The sequence below is a fragment of the Poecilia mexicana genome, unplaced genomic scaffold (assembly GCF_051168715.1).
Source record: "Poecilia mexicana isolate PSO_F unplaced genomic scaffold, ASM5116871v1 scaffold_2, whole genome shotgun sequence".
Classification (NCBI taxonomy): Eukaryota; Metazoa; Chordata; class Actinopteri; order Cyprinodontiformes; family Poeciliidae; genus Poecilia; species Poecilia mexicana.
Window position 1 is genome coordinate 21,019,905 of NW_028263371.1, and position 23,965 is coordinate 21,043,869.

Sequence of the window (23,965 nt, forward strand, 5' to 3'; positions counted from 1 at the left end):
TGTTACATAAACTTTTAACTCAGTTCAGCATCGATCCCGAGTAATGTCATGGATTATGGACTTTTTAATGCACAAACCTCACCAGGTCAAAGTAAAGTAGTGATTTAGTCCACAGGGCTGCGTTTTGTCCCCCTCATGTTTGTTCTCTACATAAACGACTGGTAGCATTTACCCAAACAGATACATAATGACATTTACCAATGACACAGGAATCGTTTGTCTGCTACAGGATGAACATGAATGAATATCGATGACTTTGTTCAGTGCTGCGTTCAAATAAATTAAAACTAAACATTACAAAAATTACAAAAATGAACATTGAAGGACCTCAGCACAGCTTCCCAGGATAAAAAGCAACATCTAAAGTAAATTTTGAATATTGTTCTCATCCTTTTGTAATCAGTGATTGTGATAAATTCCTATTTCCTGTTAACATATCCATTATTCAAATGAAATATTCCTTTGACAGATTTTAGTTTCAAACATTTAAATCTAAATTCTGATTGAATCATATTAAAATGTGGAGAGAATTTTTAAATATGTATTTCTTCTTTTTAAAGTTATTTGAAGATTAGATCAAAGTTTTCATAAGGAGTGAAAGTGAAGTCCTTATGAACTCCGACTTCTCTAGACAGTCGTTTGTGTTTATGTTGGTTAACTGGAACTAAGAAAAGCCTCTAAGTCCAAACTGTTGTTGTGGTTCGTTTTGCCTCCGCCCATCTGCCCGCCTCCAGCTCAGGTCCAGCCCAGACTTGTTCCAGGAAGTTTCTCTTCTGCCATCAGTTTGTTTTCTTCAGTCGAGTCGTCTTCTGACTCTGTTTGGCTTAAACAAACTGTAAGTTTATTTTATTTCAGTTAATTAGACTTGAACTTTAATAACGGTCAGTTTCTGATCTCTGGAGTTTTGAGAACATGTTCATGTTTTATAAGAACAAAGTTTAAGTTTTACTGTAAAAGATGGATAATCTGCAGGATTATTAGATCATTGATTAAATGATCAATGATCAGCTGATGTTTGGTTTTCACTGAACAAACAGCTTCACTAAACAAACAGGCCTTTGTTTTCCGGTCCACTCAGAGCCACAGGCTTGTGACTGGAAGGAAGCAGGTTCAACTTCAGCTTCCTCCTGTCACATATCGATGTGGCCCTTGGCCCCAAACTGCCTACCGATCTGCGTATGAGTGTATAAATGTGTGAGCGTTTATGTGTGAAAATGGGTGAATGTAAAGAGTGGTCGAAATGATTGGAAAAGCGCTAGAAGTTCAGTCCATTTACCATTTAAATCAAACTTTCACTTTCAGCTTTGCAGCCAGCAGAGCAACAGAGCTGCTGATTCCTGTCATTCCTTTCAAATTAAAAGCTGGACCAGTTGTTAAAATGTTAAATTTGTCACAATATTAAACTGAATGAAGATTTGATGGAGAATATAACCCATCTGGATATAATGATCATTGAGAAATCCAGCAGGTCCAGATGTTCAGTTTCTCCTGCTTCATTTCTTCACATCATTCAGTGTTTGAGTCTCCTTCACTTTACAAACTGTGGAGATGATGTAATGTCACAATATTTGTTTCAGAGGGTCAACGACAACTTAAATTGTTAATTTGAACTTGCGGGTATTTATCAGTGAAGTGAAATGTAAAATGGTGATCTGTGTTGTTGGCTGCAGCTCCCTGAGTGTGAGCTGATAGATGTGAGCTGAGCAGCATGGATCAGGGTGAGGACACAGTTCCTCTGCCTGAAGCCGCTCAGTGTGGAGAACATGAGGACCAGAGCAAAGTTCAGAGGTCAGACCAGCATCTCTAACTGACCAGGACTGGTCTCCATGTCAGAGCTCAGCATCACCAAAATGTCTCCATTCACAGGAAACTGCCAGAACCAGAACCAGAACCTGAAGCAGATTCTGATTCCAGTTGTGAGTCTTTTGACAGCTTTGATTCAATAATACTGGATTTTTATTTTAATCCCGATCAACCTTCAACTGCAGACAGGTGAGCTGCTTCTAAATATTTTAACTGTTTAAATTATTTTTTATTCCAACACATTTAATGAGAACGTAGCTCTTTTTCATATGTGTGTTAATGTGTAAAACAGTGTGAATTGGATGCTAGTTAATGGGAAAAAATCAATCGATCGTACAATTCTGATTTTATCAAATGATATTATTAGATATTGGAGCTAAAGTCAGTCGTTCTTCCATCCAGTTGAGTCATTTTGCATCATCTTGTGTCGTCAGAGTTGCTGCTTCTGCAGAGCTTGAGGTGATGGTTATGATGCTGATTCAACTTTTATATGGAAACTAAATAATTCAAACTGAATCTGGTGTAGAAATGGTCCCTCACTCTTTTCTTCTAACATGGGAGCATTCAACACCTTCTAAAGTCTTATTAAACTGAGTTTGAATTAAATGCCTTATTTCAGGATCCAACAGAACCTCGAACCAAAACCAGAGCCAGAGCCCAGCTGTGTGTCCTTGAAGAGCAATAAGCCAAAGAGTCTTGGTATTGATTTTAAATCGGATCAGCCTTCAACTGCAGACAAGTGAGCTCTCTTACTAAATGTTTTAACCAATTATCATAATTAATTTTATGCTATCATATTAAATGAAAACACAACTATCCAAACTAAACCTGATGTAAAATTTGTCCCTCATTTTTATCTTCCAACATGAGAGAAATTAGCAGCTTTTAAAGTTGAATCCATTCAACATGATTATCAGTCTGATTATTAGCCAGCTGCCACTAAATGTCTGACTGACTGGAACAAGTGGAACATATAAGATCAATGAACTTGTTCCTATTTATTTTTTACATTTTGCACAGCACTTCAGCTGCTATGTTGTATTTTAAGTGCTTCAGAAATAAAGTGGAAGTTCTACATATTTAAGTTGATTATATCCAATGGAGTTGTTTATTATTTTTCCAGGCATATTTGAAACAGGTTTTTTGAAAATTAGATTGTATCACCATGAAATGCATATGTATGAATGAAAAAAATAAATAAATTTGTTTGTAAATGTATATGTAAAAGAGCTATTTAGTGTAAGTGTTAGTATAAATAATTTAGTTAAGATAACAACTGTTCTAAAACTAAAAATCAACCGAGACATTTCATAATTAGCCTTGTAAAAGAAATCTATATAAATGTAATTTAAATCTCCGTAACTTCAGCACAGTTACCTTGACAAGTCCGACTCTGTCAGGTAAGAAATTTCACTCCTAAATAGGGAAAGACAAACGTTTTAGAGCAGGACACCACATGGAGAGTCTGACTGTTTGATATTTGACCGGATGTGAGCCGACACTTCCTGGTTTCTCCACAGAGTGACCCAGCATCGCTCCAGTGTTCCCAGTGATCTGCCTGCCCAGAAGCATCAAACAGAACTGGACTCCATATTTATGGTCTGCACATCAGTTCTGTTCAGTCTCTGTAGACCAGAGGACTGTCAGTCCGTCTAACATGAACTTGCTGGTTGTCTCCAGTCTGATGTGTCCTTCATTTTTTAATTCTGTTCCAGCTGCTGGAGGAAAACATCGTCACTTTCGTGAAGAACGAGCTGAAGAGGATGCAGAAGGTTCTGAGTCCAGGTGATCCAGAATGCTCAGAGGGTCAGAAGGAGGACAACGATGATCTGGATGGAGAGGATGAAGAGCAGAGGATGAGCAGCAGAGAGGCTTTCGTGAATATAACACTGAACTTCCTGAAGAAGATGAAACAAAAGGAACTGGCTGACCATCTGCACAGCAGTGAGAGGATTTCTACAAAGATTTAACCGTTTTAATTCAAAATTAAAACTTAAGCCAATGTTTGGCTTAAGTAATTTTAACAATTATGATTACATTTATTATTGTAGAAATTGGTAGTAAAAATAAACTTTCTTAAGCATAGTCAGGGGACGAATTTCAGTGTCTCTGGAATATAAGGCAAACTTATCAGTCTCGGGTGATTGACCACTTCATTGACCACTGCACTGAACAGCACTGGAAACCTAATGGTTTTTCCACCAAGTATTGATGTCTGAACTCTTCATGAGATAAAACATGCATACAATTTTCAGACAGAGCAGCCAATTGATTCAAATATTTTCTCATTGCTAAAAGCAAAGTAAAACAAAAACAAAAAACAGACATTTGAAAAAGGTTGACTCCAAAGACTCCTTTCCGTTTAGCTCTGGGTTTTATTGTTGGGATGAGTTCTGATCGCTGATGTCTTCAGTGCAATGTACGCTGAGGAATGTGGTCCAGTCTGTTAAAGTAAAATAGACTTTAACAACTTGCAGAGTAAATGATCTATTTTAGTGATAATATAGAAGCAACAGCAAATATTTAAACACATTTCTAAATATTAGTTTAAAACTTGTTGAATTTCTCTCAATAGAACACTATGGATCGACATGTCAACATAAACTTAAATCCTCCCTGAAGAAGAAGTTCCAGTGTGTGTTTGAGGGAATCGCTAAAGCAGGATGTCCAACCCTCCTGAACCAGATCTACACAGAGCTCTACATCACAGAGGGAGGAACTGGAGAGGTCAACCAGGAACATGAGGTCAGACAGATTGAAACAGCAAACAGGAAAAACCACAAAATGGAAACAACAATAAAACTAGAAGACATCTTTAAAGTCCTGCCAGGAAGAGATCAACCAATCAGAACAGTGATGACCATGGGAGTGGCTGGCATTGGGAAAACAGTCTTGACACAGAAGTTCACTCTGGACTGGGCTGAAGACAAAACCAACCAGAACATCCAGTTCATATTTCCATTCACTTTCAGAGAGCTGAATGTGCTGAAAGAGAAAAAGTTCAGCTTGGTGGAACTGATTCATCACTTCTTTACTGAAACCAAAGGAATCAGTAACTTTGAACAGTTCCAGGTTCTGTTCATCATTGATGGCCTGGATGAGAGTCGACTTCCTCTGGACTTCAAGAAGAAACCGATCCTGACTGATGTTACAGAGTCCAGCTCAGTGGATGTTCTTCTGACAAACCTCATCAGGGGGAAACTGCTTCCCTCTGCTCTCCTCTGGATAACCACACGACCTGCAGCAGCCAATCAGATCCCTCCTCAGTGTGTTGGCATGGTGACAGAGATTAGAGGGTTCACCAACCCACAGAAGGAGGAGTACTTCAGGAAGAGATTCAGAGATGAAGAGCAGGCCAACATTATCATCTCCCACATTAAGACATCTAAAACTCTCCACATCATGTGTCACATCCCCGTCTTCTGCTGGATGACTGCTACAGTTCTGGAGGATTTGTTGAAAACCAATGAAAGAGCCGTACTCCCAAGAACCCTGACTGAGATGTACATCCACTTCCTGGTGGTTCAAACCAAAGTGAAGAAGGTCAAGTACGATGGAGGATCTGAAACAGATCCACACTGGAGTCCAGAGAGCAGGAAGATGATTGAGTCTCTGGGAAAACTGGCTTTTGATCAGCTGCAGAAAGGAAACCTGATCTTCTATGAATCAGACCTGACAGAGTGTGGCATCGATATCAGAGCAGCCTCAGTGTACTCAGGAGTGTTCACACAGATCTTTAGAGAGGAGAGAGGGCTGTACCAGGACAAGGTGTTCTGCTTCGTCCATCTGAGTGTTCAGGAGTTTCTGGCTGCTCTTCATGTTCATCTGACCTTCATCAACTCTGGATTGAATCTCTTAGACATAGAAGAAATAAACTCCATGAAGTCAAGAACAGAATCAAATAAATTCAAATACTTCTACCAGAGAGCAGTAGATGGGTGTTTAAGAAGTCCAAATGGACACCTGGACCTGGTCCTGCGCTTCCTCATGGGTCTTTCCCTGCAGACCAATCAGAGACTCCTACAAGGTCTTCTGACACAGACAGGAAGTAGCTCAGAGACCAATGAGGAAACAGTTCAGTATATCAAGGGGAAAATCAATGACAATCAGTCCGTAGATAAAAGCATCAACCTGTTCCACTGTCTGAATGAACTGAATGATCGTTCTCTAGTGGAGGAGATCCAACGGTCTCTGAGTTCAGGACGTCTCTCCACTGATAAACTGTCTTCTGCTCAGTGGTCAGCTCTGGTCTTCATCTTACTGTCATCAGAAAAAGATCTGGATGAGTTTGATCTCAAGAAATACTCGGCTTCAGAAGAGGCTCTTCTCAGACTGCTGCCAGTGGTCAAAGCCTCCAACAAAGTTCTGTAAGTACTGACCGTCTGAGTTTTGATCAGGAGGCAAAATGAGGAAGGACTGACTATTATTCTGGATATTCAGCCCACCAATAAAGGATATATTAGAAAGCATTTGAATGTCTCAAAATTCTCTTACAATCTGTTAAAAGTAAACAATTGTCAAATTTAAAATAATTATTCTTCACGACCTAACCCTATTTCATGAACTCAAAACCAATTGGTAATTTTCATAAAAGTTACATTTAGTGAAGCTATTTTTCCCCCCACCATTAACATATCTTCTGTCTAACTTCTACATTTATTTACTTTATTCTTTTGGTTTTCTCCATTTTTGTAATGAGAAATCCTGATTTGCTTCAAAGGGCAAAACGTAAAATATCCAGTACCCTCCAGTGTTCTATATAATTAGCATTTAAACTGAGATTAAAAAACTAAACACTTTGTTCCAGTTTTCAGCCAAACATAATATTTTAACTTTGTTTTATTACTTTATAATTTCCCCTGTTCATTTTGATTTCTTTCTCTTCAGACTGGACAACTGTAGCCTCTCTGAGAGAAGCTGTGCAGCTCTGGCCTCAGTTCTCAGGTCTCAGTCCTCTAATCTGAGAGATCTGGACCTGAGTAACAACAACCTGCAGGATTCAGGAATGGAGCTGTTATCTTCTGGACTGAAGAGTCCAAACTGCAAACTGGAAACTCTTAGGTAAGAACAATATTAATAAATTCATCAGTGTGAACGTCCCAAAAATATCTGGTTTGTTTCCAAAGGTAAGGTCAACATGTAGGTTTCCTATATGAAGTGTGAAAGTAACTGAAATTTGTGATGTGTGGTGAAGATGAGCGGAGGATGCATGTGAAACTGTTGTAATGTTGAAGCACAATAATCTACAAAGTAAAACTGCTTTATCGGCCGTAAATGTCCAACCCGACAGCAAGGGTCCTGCAGGGGGAGTAACATAAATGCCAACCTGATATAGGATTTATATAATCCTGTGAGGAAACTTTGATCATCCTGTTTATGGATGACACAAAATTTTATGTACCAATAATTGTTTTCTCTCTCAGGCTTAGATCCTGTAACCTGTCAAGGAGAAGTTGTGAAGTTCTGTCATCAGTTCTGAGCTCCCGGTCCTGCTGTCTGAAAGAAGTTGACCTGCAGGACAACAACCTTCGAGATTCAGGGGAGAAGTTGCTGTGTGGTCCAGACTGTACACTGGAGATATTCAGGTGAGGATCCAACTGGTTGTTCTCGGTTTTAAAGAGGAACAATGTTCATTAAATGCTAATGTGATGATTTTCTTTCATTTGGAGCCTAATGTAAATGAAGCAAATTTACTAACTGCAGCCTGGCTGACAGTCATGAACAGCTTTATACAGCATTGTTCATTGAACTGACAGACAGTGCAGGCTGCTTCATGTTGTCTGGTTGAAGCTGCTTCATCAGTTTGGCTCCTCCCACAATTGGCCAGACAACATAAGCAGCAGGTCACAGAGTCCAAATGACCAGCAGTAGGCCTAAAAGGAATCTGATCTGAATGTCCATGTTTACCTCCTGAAAGAGACTGATGGTCTGACCTCTGACCTTTCAGGGAGCCTGCTGGAGTTCGATGGTTGAAACCAGGTCTGACGAAGTTTAAGTTCTCACATTCAACTATCTTCAAACTAGCATCAATAAATGATCAATATCTGCATTGTGTTTGTTCTCTCCATCAGATTCCTGTCAACTCTCTGTCGACACAAACACAGTGAGCAGATTCCTTGAACTGTCTGAGGACAACAGGAAGGTGACACTTGTGGAGGATGAGCTTCAGTCATATCCTGACCATCCAGACAGATTTGATCACTGGCCTCAGTTGCTGTGTGGAACTGGTCTGACTGGTCGCTGTTACTGGGAGGTGGAGTGGAGAGGAAGAGTTTTTATATCAGTGAGTTACAGAAGAATCAGGAGGAAAGGAGTCACCAATGACTGCTGGTTAGGATTTAATGATCAATCCTGGAGCCTGAGCTGCTCTGATGGTGGTTACTCCGTCATTCACAATAAAGAACAAACACGCATCCTCTCCTCCTCCTCCTCCTCCTCCTCCTCCTCCTCCTCCTCCTCCTCCTCCTCCTCCTCCTCCTCCTCCTCCTCCTCCTCCTCCTCCTCCTCCTCATACAGGAGAATGAGGAGCATCAGCTCTTCCTCCTCTAACAGAGTAGCCGTGTATGTGGACTGTCCTGCTGGCGTTCTGTCCTTCTTCAGAGTCTCCTCTGACTCCCTGATCCACCTCCACACCTTCAACACCACATTCACTGAACCTCTGATTCCTGGATTCTGGGTCAGTCCTGGTTCCTCAGTGTTTCTGTGTTAAGTTTAGAGTCTAAAGAGTCTAAAGTGTCTCCTCCTGTCAGAGAAAATCCTTCTCTGTTGAACGAATAGTTTAATCTCTACATGTCCGTCTCTTTCACTCAGAAACATTTTCAACATTGTCTTTCTGAACAGTTTGAAAAGATTAAATGGAAACTTTTACCTTTTCCAGGCCTTTATGTATGGAAACTGGGATTATTACAGGATCCAAAGAGTTTGTTTTCTGTTTCCATCCAAATCTTTATTTCAGCTTATCCACCAATGTGCTTCCAGTGCTTTATGAAGGCTGCTACATTTCCATCTTGAAGTTTCATCTTGAACAGTGACTTGGATCTGAAGGGGTTTTTTTCCCAGTAAGTTAAAGTTCTGATTAAGTTATAGATTTATTTTATTTTATAAACAAAACAAGAACAGGGACTAAGACACTTCTGTCTCTTTTTCTAAGACAAAGATCACAATCTGACAGTTGTTTAGATCAGCTGACTGGAGCCACTGACCTTTGACCTGCAGCTTAGACTTGTTTCTTCACCAGAATGTTTCCTCCTGCTGTAGACATTAGCCAGAATGTCTTCATGTCCATCTAGTCCTTCTTCCTCTTTAGAGAAGCTGAACTGAACTGCTCAGCAGTGCCCTCTGGTGGATACATCACAAAACTGCATAAATTCTTCATTTAAATTAATTTATCATCTGATCAAGAATAATAAATACTCATATTAAGGATTATGATTTAAACTATTTTATAATCAATGTAAATTCATCAAACTAAAACAAGAACTCTTTTGCTTTGCTGTAAAATATATTTCTGTTCTACTTATGTATAAAACAGACATTTGATTTGTCTTTGGAAGTCCATGAAAATAAAGACGTTTTCATTCTTTTGTATGTTTAAAGTAAATGTTTGATATTGTTCTCATACTTTTATGATGGATGATTCCATGTCAACATACCGTTATTCAAAATTAAATATTTCTTTGATGGATTTGAGTTTCACACTTTTAAATCAAAATTCTTATTAAATCAGATTAAGATGAAATGTATTTCTTCTTTTTAATTAAATCAAATTTTCATAAAGAGTGAAAGTTTGAAAGTTTGGTGGTGAAAACAGCTGCAGCCAGAATCTTTTCCTCTGCTCAGGTCAAGAGCAGCTAAGCATGGATAGCATGAGTTAGCTATGCGGGCTAGCATAGGTCAGCTTTGGAAAGCTTCTTAGCTTTTTCACACGTTTTTCACAAGAAACACAACCAAAAGGTTTTTCATCTATGTGGATTCTTATGTGTCTCTCTAAACTAGACTTTCTGTTAAATGTTTTTCCACAGTTATCACAACAAAAGGGGGTTTCTCCTGTGTGGATGCTCATGTGTGTCTTTAAATGTGTTTTTGTGCTACATCTTGTTCCACACATAATGCAACGGAAGGGTTTCTCCTCCCCCTGGATTCCTACGTGGCTACGTAAATTTGACTTCAGGGTAAATCTTTTGCTGCAAGAATCTCAATCAAATGGTTTCTCGCCTGTGTGGACATTCGTGGGATTGATCAAAGAAGACATTTGGGAAAATATTTTTCCACAAGCATCACAGCCAAAGGAGGTTTCACCTCTGTGGATCTTAATGTGATTGTTTACAGATGACTTGAGGGTAAATTTTCGTCCACAAGGATCACAACTAAAGGGTTTCTCTCCCATCCTGATTCCCACATGTTTGTTTGAATTTGACTTTGAAGAAAATCTTTTTCCACAAGCATCAAAACCAAAAGGTTTGTCACCACTGTGAATGTTTCCGTCTTTGTCCAAATGTAATTTTTGATGACTGTCTTCAGTTGCAGAGTCTGACAAGTTTTTAAGCTGGGATTCATGATTTATGACATCTTCATCCTCCTTTTGATTCTCTTCAGTCTCTGAATGGCTCAAAGTTCCTCCAGGTGTATTTATATCTGGGTTTATTTAAACCTGCCATCCGTCTCCTCCTTCACTCTGAGCTGCTCTTCTTCCTGACTCACACAGAGTTCCTCCTCTTCCTCCTTTATCTGGAGGAGCAGCGCCTCCTGCTGGTCAACATCACGATCTTTTAAAACATCTGCAGAACAAAAACATTACAGGCTTTATGGTTCTCAAGTGGCAAAGATTCAAATGAGTGAAAAAGATCTAATCAGCAGTTCAGGTTTATAATCTCATATTAAACCTCGATTTATTTATAGTTAGAGGAAAACAAACAAACAAAAGAAAACTAAAATGGGACTTGGGGGGACAAAATAAACTGCAGCTTCAGTTGATTAAGAAACCATGAGATTCTTGCGACAGAATTGAGAAGAAAGAAAAATCTAAATATATTAGAGAAAAAAATGTGAGACTATATGAAGTGCAAAAGACAATTTTAATGAATAAACATCAAATCTGAAGCTGAACAGCGTTTATATTGATATTTTTAAGGAATAAAACGTATTTATCATAGAAAACATGATCACTTATCTATTTATCACGTTCCTTATTCTACACACATGAATGACATAATGCCGATAATCTGGTTTTCTGTTGACTCGCATTGTTTATAAACAATATTTGATCAGGTTTTATTACCTGAAACATTCTATCCCATAATACAATATAACATCACACTAATACTATTTGCTGTATATTAGCGGTTCATACGGGTTTAACCCGTATGAAGCACGTGATTACTCTTACTACCGGGATATACTTGAGGCTGACTGTGTGACGTCATCTCGGCTGTCATGTGACTTCAGTGAAAGACATGCAGGCAGACCTTTCTATTTCATTCGTGCTAAGCAATTAATAGAGAAGTCAAAACTTAATATCTAGAAGGGGGAAATATAAACCGCTAAACAGGATGAATTCTTTAAATAGGCCATATTTCCCCATTTATTTTAAATAGTCTTACTTTTTCTGACTTTTAGTTTGATCCCTGAACGTCTCTTGAATTTTATTTTCACTTTCCTCATTGTGACGCAGTTCAGATTTGCCGCATAAGCCTCAATCTGTGGTAAGAAACTCAACATTTCTTTCTTTGTGATGGTTTAGATCGTTTTAAGGCTCATTCCGTTCAGAATCAGCAGAAACTTCCGCTCCATAGTTCCCAGTGACTCCCAGCCGAAACCGGGAGGGACGGATGAAAATCTACCTGCAGAAAACACGGGCGGCCTGGAGCTGGAAAACATTCATAGGAGGCTATAAATATTTATATTAAATACTAATAATGTTGAGGGGAAAATAGTGTGACATTCATCATTGATGAGAATTTTTACATTTCATTGAGAAATGTCACTGGACTAACAATAAACTTAACTTCACTCAGAGTTAGTTACATTTTCTTGAGTAACTTTTTTCTAAAAATACATTTTCATAAGTACTTTTTACTTTGGCTTGAGTATTTCTACTCTTACTTTAGTAAATGTCTGAATTCTCTACCCGCTAAATGAGAATCAAACATATTTTAACTAAAATTCACCTTTTGTCAAAGTTTCATAATTTTCTTTTATTGAAAGAAACTGATTTGGAAAAATTTTCTTTTACCTGATTTTGTTATTTTTTGTTACTTATATGAATTATTGTAATTTTTGTCCTTAAAATGCCCAAATTTTCACTTAAATTTATGTTTTTGTGCATCTGATGATGTAATTTTTCACTATTAAATGATTAATAATTTGATCAGTCACTAAGTACTTGAGCAAACCTTTTACCAAATACTTTTACTTATGGAAAAATATGTTGAGTAACTTTTGGTCCTCTGCCACTTCTGACTTTAATCAACACAAATCATGAAATAATCAGGAATTAATAATAATATCATAATTTTTCATGTTCTACCTTTAATGTTTGCCACCACAAACTTAAATTATCTCACTGGGATCATAGTTCCCATAACTTTAAAGTAGAAGAAACATACATATTAATCTGAAAAGTGTGGCATGCTTTTGTACTCAGCCTCTGGTTTCAGGCTTTTGGGATTTTGTCTCCACAGAAACATCAGATAAAACTTTTCAGCTCTGATAAATCTGCCTTCAGATGTCACATTAAAACTCATAAGATATGTTTTAATTTATGGTTTCATTTTAGTTCTGAATCAATAAGTTTAATGTTTTTATTCTTGAACGGTTTAACTCACAGGTCATGTGGACGAGTGTCTCCTGCCATTTTTATCTAAATGTCTCAGATTCCTGAAAACACAAAATGATCAGTTATTTTCCACTCTATTCATTGATTAATCAAATCATTTACAGCATTAATCATTTCAAGATTTGATTCTAACTTAAGTTAGAAAATAAATATAAATTCATTAAAACATGAATATAAAATTATTAAATAAAGTCAATATTTCAAACCTATTTGTGTTTCCGTTTTAGGTGAGTGGAGCGAGCGCCACCTAGTGGGAGCATGGATCAGTGCGAGGACAGAGAGGACACAGTCCTTCCCTCTAAAATGTCTCTCATTAGGGGACATGAGGACCAGAGGTGAGGTCATGACCTTTACCTGTCCAGGAAATTTCAAAGTTCAGCAGTAGAATCACCAAACTGACTCCATCCACAGGAAGCTATCAGAACCAGAACCAGAACCAGAACCCAGATCCAGCTGTGTTTCCTTCAGCAGTAACAACTCAAAGAGGTGAGCTGGATCTAAGTTTAATTTTTTTTTTTTTACAAAGTTGGCCTTTTATCACCTGACAAAATATTTTTCCCCTGAAATTTGATGATTTTATTCAAACATATTAATGTCATTATTGGAAAACAATCCAGTTTTGCTGCTAGTAACTGCGGATCCCACGCTTTTTATCACTAATCTATTTCTGATTGACCTTTTATTATTTTGCAGGAATCACACAGCTGAGCCCAGCTGTGTGTCATGGAAGAGCAACCAGTCCAAGGACATTATTATTCTGTTTAAATCAGACCAGCCTCCAGCAGCAAAGAGGTGAGCCGGCTCTAAAGGTTCTGCTCAATGTTCTGCTATATATATTATACACACACACCAAACTCTTGCCCGAGTTGTTCTTGAAATCTGCCTTTGAAATACAATCATGAAGCCCTTTTATCCCCAAGGCTCCTGAATGATGCAATACAAGAACTTCTGGGTTCTGGACCTCAATAAAATTATGTATTAGTGCATACCTGGGTCGCTCTTCTGCTTTTGTTTCTTATGTTTGGTAAAATAGTCAGCATTAAATTGTCTGCGAAAATTAATAAAAATAAATATAATAGGTCACAGACTGTTCCTAGCACTGTGCAATGATTAATACATGAATAATCCTAATGAATTAATTGTAATTAAAAATAATAGTGGATAAAATGCTTCAGAACATTTATACCACAGCAGGTATGGAAAACCACAAAAGCAAAAATTAAATCATATACAAATCTATGAATCTCTCCATGTTAAATAAATAAAAAGTATAATGTTTTATTTAAATATGTATGTCAGCTTGAGTCATGCAGAGCTGAGCTGATCATTTCCATAGCAACGAGTGCAGTGAGCTCACTGATGAGGTCATAGACGTACATCACAGTAGATCAAAGAAGTTCTAAAGCTTGAATTCTGGAATCTCTAAGCATCAGTCAGGATCCAGACATTTCTTGGACTTTGAGATTTGTATACAGCAACAATGTTCGGTTTTGCGACGGCGATTGTTCCCCTGATATTCCCGGTTGGTTGGGGCATTGGATATGCCGTGACCACCGGGATGAAGAAGGTATGTGATCATTTCTTTCCTGGGAAGGATGGCAAAGAAGAAAAGAATCACACTGAAGAGGAAGATCTATTTTGGACAGGATTTCCATCCAGGTCAACAAAACAAACCGACCCGGCTGGGGAGGTTTGTCCTGAAAAGCCTTTGGATGATGGGACCTCGGACTCCATCTCGTCCTCTGTACAAGACAGTACAGAGGACGACGGTACTGTCTCTGGACAAACCGACCCGGCTGGGGAGGTTTGTCCAGAGACGATGGTACACGATGGAGGTGAGACAACAGTCGCAGAAAAATCTGACCCGGCTGGGGAAGATTTGTCTGCGGCTGATCTCGCAGCCAAAGCTCTGGGTAAAGAGACAGCCAAAGCTTTGGTTTCCCTGGTCCCATCCTTAAAGAACAGTCCTCTGAAGGGGACGTTCACAGGGACTTTTGAAATACAAAGTTCCCCGGATGGGGAACTTTGTATTTCTGACAACAACAGAGCTGCTCCTTTGCCAAGGAAAACAAGTCTGAATTTACAGATTTCCGTTGGAGTCGAGGTATCAAGTTCCCCTAGTTCAGTAGATGGCATTGGCTCGGATCTCCCAGTTGTAGGGAGGACAGCATCTGCAGGACCCGGACAAGCTGAGGAGAACTTTTTCAAGTTCTCAGATGAGCTCCAGAACAGCTGGGTGAACGTTGCTTTCCAGAGCGTCCTGAACCTGAGCGTCACCAAGCGGTGTCTCGCTCAGGAAAGGATTTTTCTGGAGGCATCGTCCATCCCCAGCTGTGGGAGGCTCATCCACTCAGCTGTCCGTCAGCCCGGCAAACATTTTTGTCAACAAGACCTTTCCCCTGTTCTGATGGAGCTGACGGAGAGGAAGCTACCGTCAGGTCTGGGGAAGGACTATGACGTAAAAAGTTTGCTGGAGTCTGTTCTGGTCTGGTTGGACTCGTTTGGGGGCGACACAGATAGAGAGATGTATGACAACGACTTCTGCTCTAACTGTGGAGCCACTTCCCTCAGGCTCCTGAACAACGGCGCCATGATTGCTCTTCCACCGATACTATTTTCAACCAGTATATCCATACTGCTGGAGTACTGGTTGGATTTAGCATGCAAGCGCCGTTGTTCAGGCTGCGGGTCACCCTGGCAGAAAAAACACTGTCTGACCGATAACAAGGTCCTGGTGTTTTTTCTGCACAGGGTGACCAGGAGGTACCAAACAAGAGCCACTCAGACCATCGAGGTCCCTGCAGAATGTGGGACGGAGACGTACCACCTGTCCTCCGTCATCTGTGGGGATCCGAAGATGACGGAGTTCTACTGCTATTTGAATAAGGGAGAACGAACCGTGAAGGCAGAAAACGAGCATGTCTTCACTGCAGACAGTGACTGCAGTGAAGACATGTACAAGAACGGCTTCATTTATATTTATGAAAAGAACTGAGAACACCAGAGGACAAAAGGCAAAAAGATTTGACAGGAAATCTTTTTTCCTGTTTGCAGGTTTCTCTCCGGGCGCTCCGGCTTCCTGCCACAGTTTGAAATGATCCAGAAAACGAGCATGTCTTCACTGCAGACAGTGACTGCAGTGAAGACATGTCCAACAACGGCTTCATTTATATTTATGAAAAGAACTGAGAACACCAGAGGACAAAAGGCAAAAAGATTTGACAGGAAATCTTTTTTCCTGTTTGCAGGTTTCTCTCCGGGCGCTCCGGCTTCCTGCCACAGTTTGAAATGATCCAGAAAACGAGCATGTCTTCACTGCAGACAGCGACTGCAGTGAAGACATGTCCAACAACGGCTTCATTTATATTTATGAAAAGAACTGAGAACACCAGAGGTTAATTTCTCCAGCGCCTCCTCTGGAAGACGGCAAAGGGCCCTTTGGAGAGGAGCTAAAAATATTAACATCGGAAGAAGAAAAGAATCCTAGAAGACCTAGTAACCATGTTGAGGCTGGAGAAATCTGACTGGGACCAAACATGTCTGATTTAAACTTATGGGGCAAAAGGTAAAAAGTTTTGACAGGTTTCCTGTTTGCAGGTTTCTCTCCGGGCACTCCGGCTTCCTGCCACAATCTGAAGTTGGGGTTGAATCAATTAATCGACTAGTCGATTCTTTTCTCTGCAATGACTTTTTTCTAGGCTAGTCCACTAGTCGCAATCACATGACAAAACAGATTTTTCCAAGGAAATGAAAGAAGGTGGACTAGGTGAGCTCGACAGAAAGCTCAAATTGTATAAAAATGTAAATAATTTAACATAGACAATCTGTAAATTACAGCATAGGCTACCGCAATAGGGGCGTTGCGCGGCGCGGTGGTTAGCACGGCGCCCCGCATACAGACACTTTAGCCGCGGTAGTCAGGAGTCCGACTCCTGTCCTCCATTCGCTGGGCCAGGCACGTGCAAAGGGAGGGGCTGGGGGGGCTTGAGCACCTGCCCTTTTTGCTCCTTGCCCCCAAGTGCCCTTTTGGTCAATTTTTTATTTATTTTTTGGTATTATTATTTCCTAAGCCCTCTTCTGACACATAAAAACATGTACTAATTAGCAGCTAATGTGATCATAAAATATACCAAACTGTTTTTACATCTGATTCTTTGATCAACCAGAGGTTTTGTATTTAAAAAGTCATCATGATTGAATGTTTTCCGGGACTTTCCGGGTCTTTAGCAACGTTTGGGAGAAATGAGGAACCTAGAAAACTCTGCAGCAGCAGAACAAGATGTGAAAGTTTATTAATAGGGAGAAAACATGTAATGATCTAAGAGCTGCATCAGCTGCTGCCATCTTAGATTTCAGCTCTGTGGAAACCACCTGTTGGAGCATTTTATGAATTTATCTAAAGAAATGTAAATGAACGGTTCATTAAATGTAAATCTGCCAGCGGTATGAATAATTTTGGGCTGAATATAAAATTAGAGGTAATTTAAAAGCTAGTGTAATTATTTCTTAATGAAGAAGGTGGATGTTTTATTCTGTTCTGGATATTTAAACCTAAACAAAACAGACTTTTTCTGCTGTCTTTCTTTGCTTCAGTCCCAATAATCAGTAAACAGATCATGAAATATGTCAGTGTTTCATATTTAGATGTCAGTGTTCCTGAGTTAGACACAGATGGAACCTGTGCTGCCATTTTTGAGGTTCAGAAAACTGAAAAAACTGTTTGACTTCAGTCTGGATCTTTTTGTGTTTTGTTAGGAAGAGGCTGGAAAATGACGACCAGCTTGAATCTGAACTCAAACATTTCTCCTCTGATTACCAAAGGTAAGACTCTTACCGATGACAGAAATGAAAGGAATTTTATTTATGCATCACTGTTAAGATTAGACTCGTTTTCACAGACCTGAACTAAAAGTCCGTTCAACTTAACCTTCATTAGGTACCTTCACCTTTTCGCTCCCTCTACTTTATTGTCATCTTTAGTTTTCTTTCGCTCCTGAGAGCAGCCCAACAGCAATAAAAGTAAATTTTAGTGTTTTGTGACATTTAAATTCATTAGGAACCGTCACTGGGTGGAAGTTTTAGGTGAAGATATGCAGAAGACTGTTCTTGAAGAGTGAAGATGTTGATACAAAGCTAATTCTGACTCAGATCTGCAGAGAAACATCATCTAAGTTTGTCTCTGTGTGGACAGACAGAATATGAGTTAATGTTTCCTGGTTCCTCCACAGAGTGGACCAGCAGAGCTCAGAGGTTCCCACTGGTCCATCTGTCCAGCCGCATCAAACACAGCTGGACTCCATATTTATGGTCAGTACATCGGTTCTGTTCAGTCAACGTCATGCTGTTTTTTAGATCATCTGTCCAACATGGATCTGATGTTTCCTTCATGTTTTATTCTGTTCCAGCTGCTGGAGGAAAACATCGTCACTTTCGTGAAAAACGAACTGAAGAACATCCGGAAGGTTCTGAGTCCAGATGACCCAGAATGTTCAGAGGGTCAGAGTGAGGATGAGGAGGCAATGGGAGGTGAGGATGAAGAGCAGAGGAGGAGCAGCAGAGAGGCAGTGATGAAGATCGCCTTGAACTTCCTGAGGAAGATGAAGCAGGAGGAGCTGGCTGACCGTCTGCAGAGCAGTAAGAGGATTTCTACAACAATTCTGCTATTATGTTGAATAATTAAAACATGATTACATGTGAAAATGAATTCATTCATTCATAAATGTATTAGTCCATATCATAGATAAGCAGCAGAGTCCAACCTGCAACAAACTGAAATCAAAGAAGAGAAACTGACAAACATAGAAAGTCAAAATCAAACAGAGCAGCAAACAGTCATATGAGCTCAATGATGTTCTGGATTCAGCAGCTTCTGGATTTAAACATCACCTATGGTGACTAGTGAGCTGCTCATGAAATATAAACTTTGGGAACTTTATATTTAGAGTAAAATACTGTAAAAAACAAACATGGCAACAATGCACAAGATAAAAACCCATTTTAGTATTAATTCCTGTACACCTAAAATGTTACAGGTAACATTCAACTACAGATGAAGAACCTTCAAAAACACAAAAATACACAGCTACCAAATTCAAACTGTGGTGCAGTAGTGTCAACACTGAGTGCCAGTAAACGGTACAACTGCTGCTGATTTGCCATGACATGAACTCTACCGTCCATCTACATGCATCCAAAGAGAAGAGGTGGCTAGAAAGTCAACCCATCTCCTTGTTTCACTCAGCTGCAGGCATTTGATGCAGATCATGTTAAAAAAGTCTTTGGCAAGGTTTTTATATAGTTTTTCCTGTCTATCCCCAAACAACCAAGTATCCCAGTGTTTTCTGAATACTTCTGCTCAAGACAGAACCTAGATTCCTCTGGGAAGTTAGGTTTGTAAGTAGCAGACAGGATAGTAGAGAGAATAGTTCCCTGGGTTGACCCAGTGCTGCATAATATTGTGGCCTGGTTAGCTATTTTTATTGGTCAATCTCTCCAGCTACAGCAACCTGTCCAGGCCTTACAGTGTGTTGTCTCCATGCAGGGACTCAAGCTGGAAATTGTCAACGGAAACTCAAGTCAAACTTGAAGAAGAAGTTCCAGTGTGTGTTTGAGGGAATCGCTAAAGCAGGAAGTCCAGCCCTCCTGAACCAGATCTACACAGAGCTCTACATCACAGAGGGAGGAACTGGAGAGGTCAACCAGGAACATGAGGTCAGACAGATTGAAACAGCATCCAGGAAACCACACAGACCAGAAACAACAATCAGACAAGAAGACATCTTTACAGTCCAACATGAAAGAGATCAACCAATCAGAACAGTGATGACAAAGGGAGTGGCTGGCATTGGGAAAACAGTCTTAACACAGAAGTTCACTCTGGACTGGGCTGAAGACAAAACCAACCAGAACATCCAGTTCATATTTCCATTCACTTTCAGAGAGCTGAATGTGCTGAAAGAGAAAAAGTTCAGCTTGGTGGAACTGATTCATCACTTCTTTACTGAAACCAAAGGAATCAGTAACTTTGAACAGTTCCAGGTTCTGTTCATCTTTGATGGCCTGGATGAGAGTCGACTTCCTCTGGACTTCAACAACAAGGAGATCCTGACTGATGCTACAGAGTCCAGCTCAGTGGATGTTCTGCTGACAAACCTCATCAGGGGGAAACTGCTTCCCTCTGCTCTCCTCTGGATAACCACACGACCTGCAGCAGCCAATCAGATCCCAGAAAAGTTTCCTGACAGAGTGACTGACATTAGAGGGTTCGATGACCCACAGAAGGAGGAGTACTTCAGGAAAAAATTCAGAGATGAGGATCAGGCCAGCAGCATCATCTCCCACATCAAGACATCACAAAGTCTCCACATCATGTGTCACATCCCAGTCTTCTGCTGGATCACTGCTACTGTCCTAGAGGATGTGCTAAAAGCAAATGGGAGAGGGGAACTTCCAAAGACTCTAACTCAGATGTACATCCACTTCCTGGTGGTTCAGACCAAACTGAGGAAGGTCAAATATGATGGAGAGCCTGAAACAGATCAACACTGGAGTCCTGGAAGTCGAAAAATCATTGTGTCTTTGGCAAAACTGGCTTTTGATCAGCTGCAGAAAGGAAACCTGATCTTCTATGAATCAGACCTGACAGAGTGTGGCATCGATATCAGAGCAGCCTCAGTGTACTCAGGAGTGTTCACACAGATCTTTAGAGAGGAGAGAGGGCTGTACCAGGACAAGGTGTTCTGCTTCGTCCATCTGAGTGTTCAGGAGTTTCTGGCTGCTCTTCATGTTCATCTGACCTTCATCAACTCTGGTGTCAATCTAATGGAGGAACAGTTGACATCCTGCAGTTCTGAAGCAAGAGAAGATCAATCTGCAGAAACAGACATTTACAAGAGTGCTGTTGACAAGGCACTGCAGAGTCCTGATGGACACCTGGACTTGTTCCTGCGCTTCCTCATGGGTCTTTCCCTGCAGACCAACCAAAGACTCCTTGAAGGTCTGTTGAGACAAACTGGATGTTGTTCCCAGACCAACCAGGAAACTGTTCAGTACGTCAAGAAAAATATCAGTGAGAATCTGTCTGCAGAGAAAAGCATCAATCTGTTCCACTGTCTGAATGAACTGAATGATCGTTCCTTAGTGGAGGAGATCCAACAGTCTCTAAGTTCAGAAAGTTTGTCCGCAGAACGACTGTCTCCTGCCCAGTGGTCAGCTCTCGCTTTCATATTGGTCTCCTCTGAACAAAGTGTGGATGTATTTGACCTGAAGAAGTATTCACCCTCAGAGGAAGCTTTTCTAAGGTTGATTCCAGTGATCAAACAATCAAAGAAAGCTCTGTGAGTATGCAGCTTCATGTCCTTTGTCACGCAGATAAATAAAACAGTGGAATGGGAGAAAATGGTTACCATACTCTCTTATTTCAGCCTGAGCCAGTGTAATCTGTCAGAGAGAAGCTGTGAACCTCTGTCCTCAGTCCTGGGCTCCTCTTCATCAAACCTGATTGAACTCAACTTGAGCAACAACAACCTGAGGGACTCAGGAGTTGCTCTGCTTTGTGCTGGACTGGAGAGTCCACAATGTCAACTGGAAATTCTCAGGCAAGAAACACGAGTTCATCAACCTCTTGAAATGCATAGAGTCAAACCATTAAGTAATTAAGTGAAATGCACTTCATCTCAATGAAGTGCCTTTATTAAAGATACATTTATTAAAGATACACATTTGATAAAAATTGATGGTGTATCTGTGTTAATGACTGAAAAACCCACTATGGTCACTGAAATAAGTGAAAACTGACAATAAATCCTCCATAATGTTTTCATAAACTGAAATATGACCTTTTCAGGCTGAGCGCCTGTAACTTGTCAGGTAGAAGCTGCCATCATCTGTCCTCAGTGCTGAGCTCTCAGTCCTCCAGTCTGATTGAGTTGGACCTGACAAACAACGATCTGAAGGATTCTGGAGTCAACCTCCTGTCTATGGGACTGGCCAGTCCAAACTGTAAACTGGAGACTGTCAGGTCAGTATTAATCTAATATTTTTCATTTATATAATGTTCATTTTCCAAATGCTTTTTCACTACAACGTTAAGAACACAGACTGCACATGCACTCTACTATCACCAGACTTCACAATGTTTTTTTATACTTAAAGCCTCTCAGGATGTCTGATCACAGAGGAGGGCTGTGCTTATGTGGCCTCAGCTCTGACCTCTAACCCCTCCCATCTGAGAGAGCTGGACCTGAGCTACAACGATCCAGGAGAAGATGGAAAATCAGTTCTGACGGCTAGAATTGAAGATGAGCGTTCCAGACTGGAGACTCTCAGGTAGATGATGAGCATTTTTAATCCAAACAAACTATTCAAAGATTGTGTAAACACTAACCTTGAGTATCATTCCTCCTCCTCCTATGGTTTCTGTAACAGTGAAAAAACCTTTAAATCCAGTTCAGTATGAGCCCTCTAGGCTAAACCTTCCTGGTTCCTAATGATCTGACCTCCCTCATTTCAGGATGGAGCCTGCTGGAGTTCAGTACTTGAAACCAGGTCTGAGGAAGTGTAAGTGGGTTTTTTAACAGAATTATTCAACCCTCCTCACATAAAGCTAATAACTACTACGGCTAAACAGATTTTAGATCAATATCTGCAGCTGGATTGTTTGTTCTCTCCATCAGATTCCTGTCGACTCAGCATCGACACAAACTCAGTGAACAGAAACCTCCAGCTGTCCGACGGCAACAGGAAGGTGACCCACGTGGAGGAGGATCAGCGGTATCCCGACCATCCAGACAGATTTGACTGGTGTCGTCAGCTTCTTTGCACAACTGGCCTGACTGGTCGCTGTTACTGGGAGGTGGAGCGAAAAGGGAGAGTTCATGTGTCAGTGAGTTACAGAGGAATCAGAAGGAAGGGAGACAGTGACAAGTGTGAGTTTGGATACAATGATAAGTCCTGGAGTTTGTTCTGCTCTGATGGGATTTACTCCGTCTATCACAATAACAAAGGAACATCAGTTCGCCTCAACTGCATCTCCTCTTCCTCCTCCTCCTCTTCCTCTGCCACCAGCAGAGTAGCGGCCTATCTTGACCATCCTGCTGGGACTCTGTCCTTCTACAAAGTTTGCTCTGACTCCCTGATCCACATCCACACCTTCAGCACCACCTTCTCTGAACCTCTCTATCCTGGGTTTGGAGTTGGGTTCAGGCCCGGTTCCTCTGTGTCTCTCTGTTTGGTTTAGAACAGGAAACACCTGTCTAGTCTGTCAGCATTAGCCTCTTATGGTGTCATAGATCAAAATACAATAACCGGGTTTCAGTCATGAACATGGCGCAGTTTCACACATGTTAATCAACCACAGAGACTTTTAGTCCAGTTTTAGTACATAAAACTAATTAACAAACATGTTGGACCTGATCCAGACCTTATAATTCACATTTTTACCATGAATGTCCAAGTAATAACTGAGTAATAATTTGTGCAGTTTCACAATGTGTGTCAGGATGAAGTGAGTCTTTTCTGATGAACTGATTGAAGTTCCCTGACCCATCAGCTCATTTTATCTTCATCCAGTCAGTATCTGACTATATTAAAGGAATAATCACTTCATCTGTCAAACAGTTGCTATTATGCAGCACAAAATGTTGTATTTTTAAAACCTCAATATAATGAGGACATCCTGTTTCATTCAAAGACATTTCAGATGAATCGGTTTTAAGATTCCAAACCTTTTAAATTATATTTTTTGCTCTATTTTGCTTTGATTTTTGTTTTAATTAATGCATTTCCTCTTCATACAGTGATTGTGTTATTGGGTGAAACTGGGAGCAGGTTGTTTCTACTTAGTTTCTAATAATTATAACTATGATCTTTAATAAAGTGTTTTTCTGTTTTTGTTCATCGTTTTTTGCAGTTACATTCAAATCGATCAGATCTATAACTGTCATGGTGGTTTGTATTCATTTCACGCAGCTCGATTAACTATCTAATCTGTAAGTGTTAGTAATTTGTGTCAGTAATTTGCTGAGACTGTCGTTAGATCTTGTTTACTCTGGTGTGATGTTAGTTTTATTTCCTTATTATGTAAAACCATCTCGTCATGAACGACTTTCTGTGGGCATTTCTTACTCATTTTATAAATAAAACCCATTTTTATCCTATTAAGGCCATGTGGCTTCTTCATATTTTCTTTTTCAGCTTTGATTTGGAAAATGCTACAGAAAATATGCATATTTATTCATACTTCTGCTGCAGCTTCCTAAGAAATTACATTTTCATCAAAGGAACCTTCAACTAGTCCTAGATCTAATTTGTCTCCATCTGGTGGTTAAA

At 40.1% G+C, this 23,965-nt stretch overlaps 2 protein-coding genes and 1 pseudogene across 3 annotated transcripts; 2 read left to right on the forward strand and 1 right to left on the reverse strand.

Annotated features, from left to right (window-relative positions):
* Nucleotides 1-749: 749 nt before the first annotated feature.
* LOC106928006 (protein NLRC3-like) lies at nucleotides 750-9,403 on the forward strand. The gene is made up of 11 exons (XM_088003745.1): nucleotides 750-835; nucleotides 1,671-1,788; nucleotides 1,867-1,992; nucleotides 2,423-2,542; nucleotides 3,324-3,402; nucleotides 3,519-3,747; nucleotides 4,379-6,170; nucleotides 6,691-6,864; nucleotides 7,227-7,388; nucleotides 7,751-7,782; nucleotides 7,875-9,403. The coding sequence occupies exons 2-11, from the start codon at nucleotides 1,709-1,711 to the stop codon at nucleotides 8,510-8,512; spliced, it is 3,432 nt and encodes a 1,143-aa protein (XP_087859871.1). The 5' UTR covers nucleotides 750-835; nucleotides 1,671-1,708; the 3' UTR covers nucleotides 8,513-9,403.
* A 270-nt stretch (nucleotides 9,404-9,673) lies between these two features.
* On the reverse strand, nucleotides 9,674-10,441 carry LOC148160578 (uncharacterized; annotated as a pseudogene).
* A 793-nt stretch (nucleotides 10,442-11,234) lies between these two features.
* Nucleotides 11,235-23,793, forward strand: LOC106928007 (NLR family CARD domain-containing protein 3-like). Of its 2 annotated transcripts, XM_088003741.1 has the most exons (13): nucleotides 11,235-11,504; nucleotides 12,865-12,972; nucleotides 13,049-13,123; nucleotides 13,331-13,429; nucleotides 17,393-17,458; nucleotides 17,866-17,944; nucleotides 18,043-18,271; nucleotides 19,179-20,973; nucleotides 21,061-21,234; nucleotides 21,483-21,656; nucleotides 21,791-21,964; nucleotides 22,149-22,195; nucleotides 22,312-23,793. In XM_088003741.1, the coding sequence occupies exons 2-13, from the start codon at nucleotides 12,896-12,898 to the stop codon at nucleotides 22,872-22,874; spliced, it is 3,552 nt and encodes a 1,183-aa protein (XP_087859867.1). In that variant the 5' UTR covers nucleotides 11,235-11,504; nucleotides 12,865-12,895; the 3' UTR covers nucleotides 22,875-23,793. The 2 variants fall into 2 exon arrangements, with proteins under 2 accessions (XP_087859867.1, XP_087859868.1); XM_088003742.1 differs by lacking the exon at nucleotides 17,393-17,458.
* Nucleotides 23,794-23,965: the final 172 nt, after the last annotated feature.

Bases quoted from the DNA above. Each gene is read 5' to 3' on its own strand.
- LOC106928006 (XM_088003745.1), top strand. From the start codon at position 1,709: ATGGATCAGGGTGAGGACACAGTTCCTCTGCCTGAAGCCGCTCAGTGT. The intron at 1,993-2,422 runs GTGAGCTGCTTC...GCCTTATTTCAG, and splicing joins CAACCTTCAACTGCAGACAG to GATCCAACAGAACCTCGAAC. The intron at 6,865-7,226 runs GTAAGAACAATA...TTTCTCTCTCAG, and splicing joins TGCAAACTGGAAACTCTTAG to GCTTAGATCCTGTAACCTGT.
- LOC106928007 (XM_088003741.1), top strand. From the start codon at position 12,896: ATGGATCAGTGCGAGGACAGAGAGGACACAGTCCTTCCCTCTAAAATG. The intron at 12,973-13,048 runs GTGAGGTCATGA...CTCCATCCACAG, and splicing joins AGGGGACATGAGGACCAGAG to GAAGCTATCAGAACCAGAAC. The intron at 21,235-21,482 runs GCAAGAAACACG...TGACCTTTTCAG, and splicing joins TGTCAACTGGAAATTCTCAG to GCTGAGCGCCTGTAACTTGT.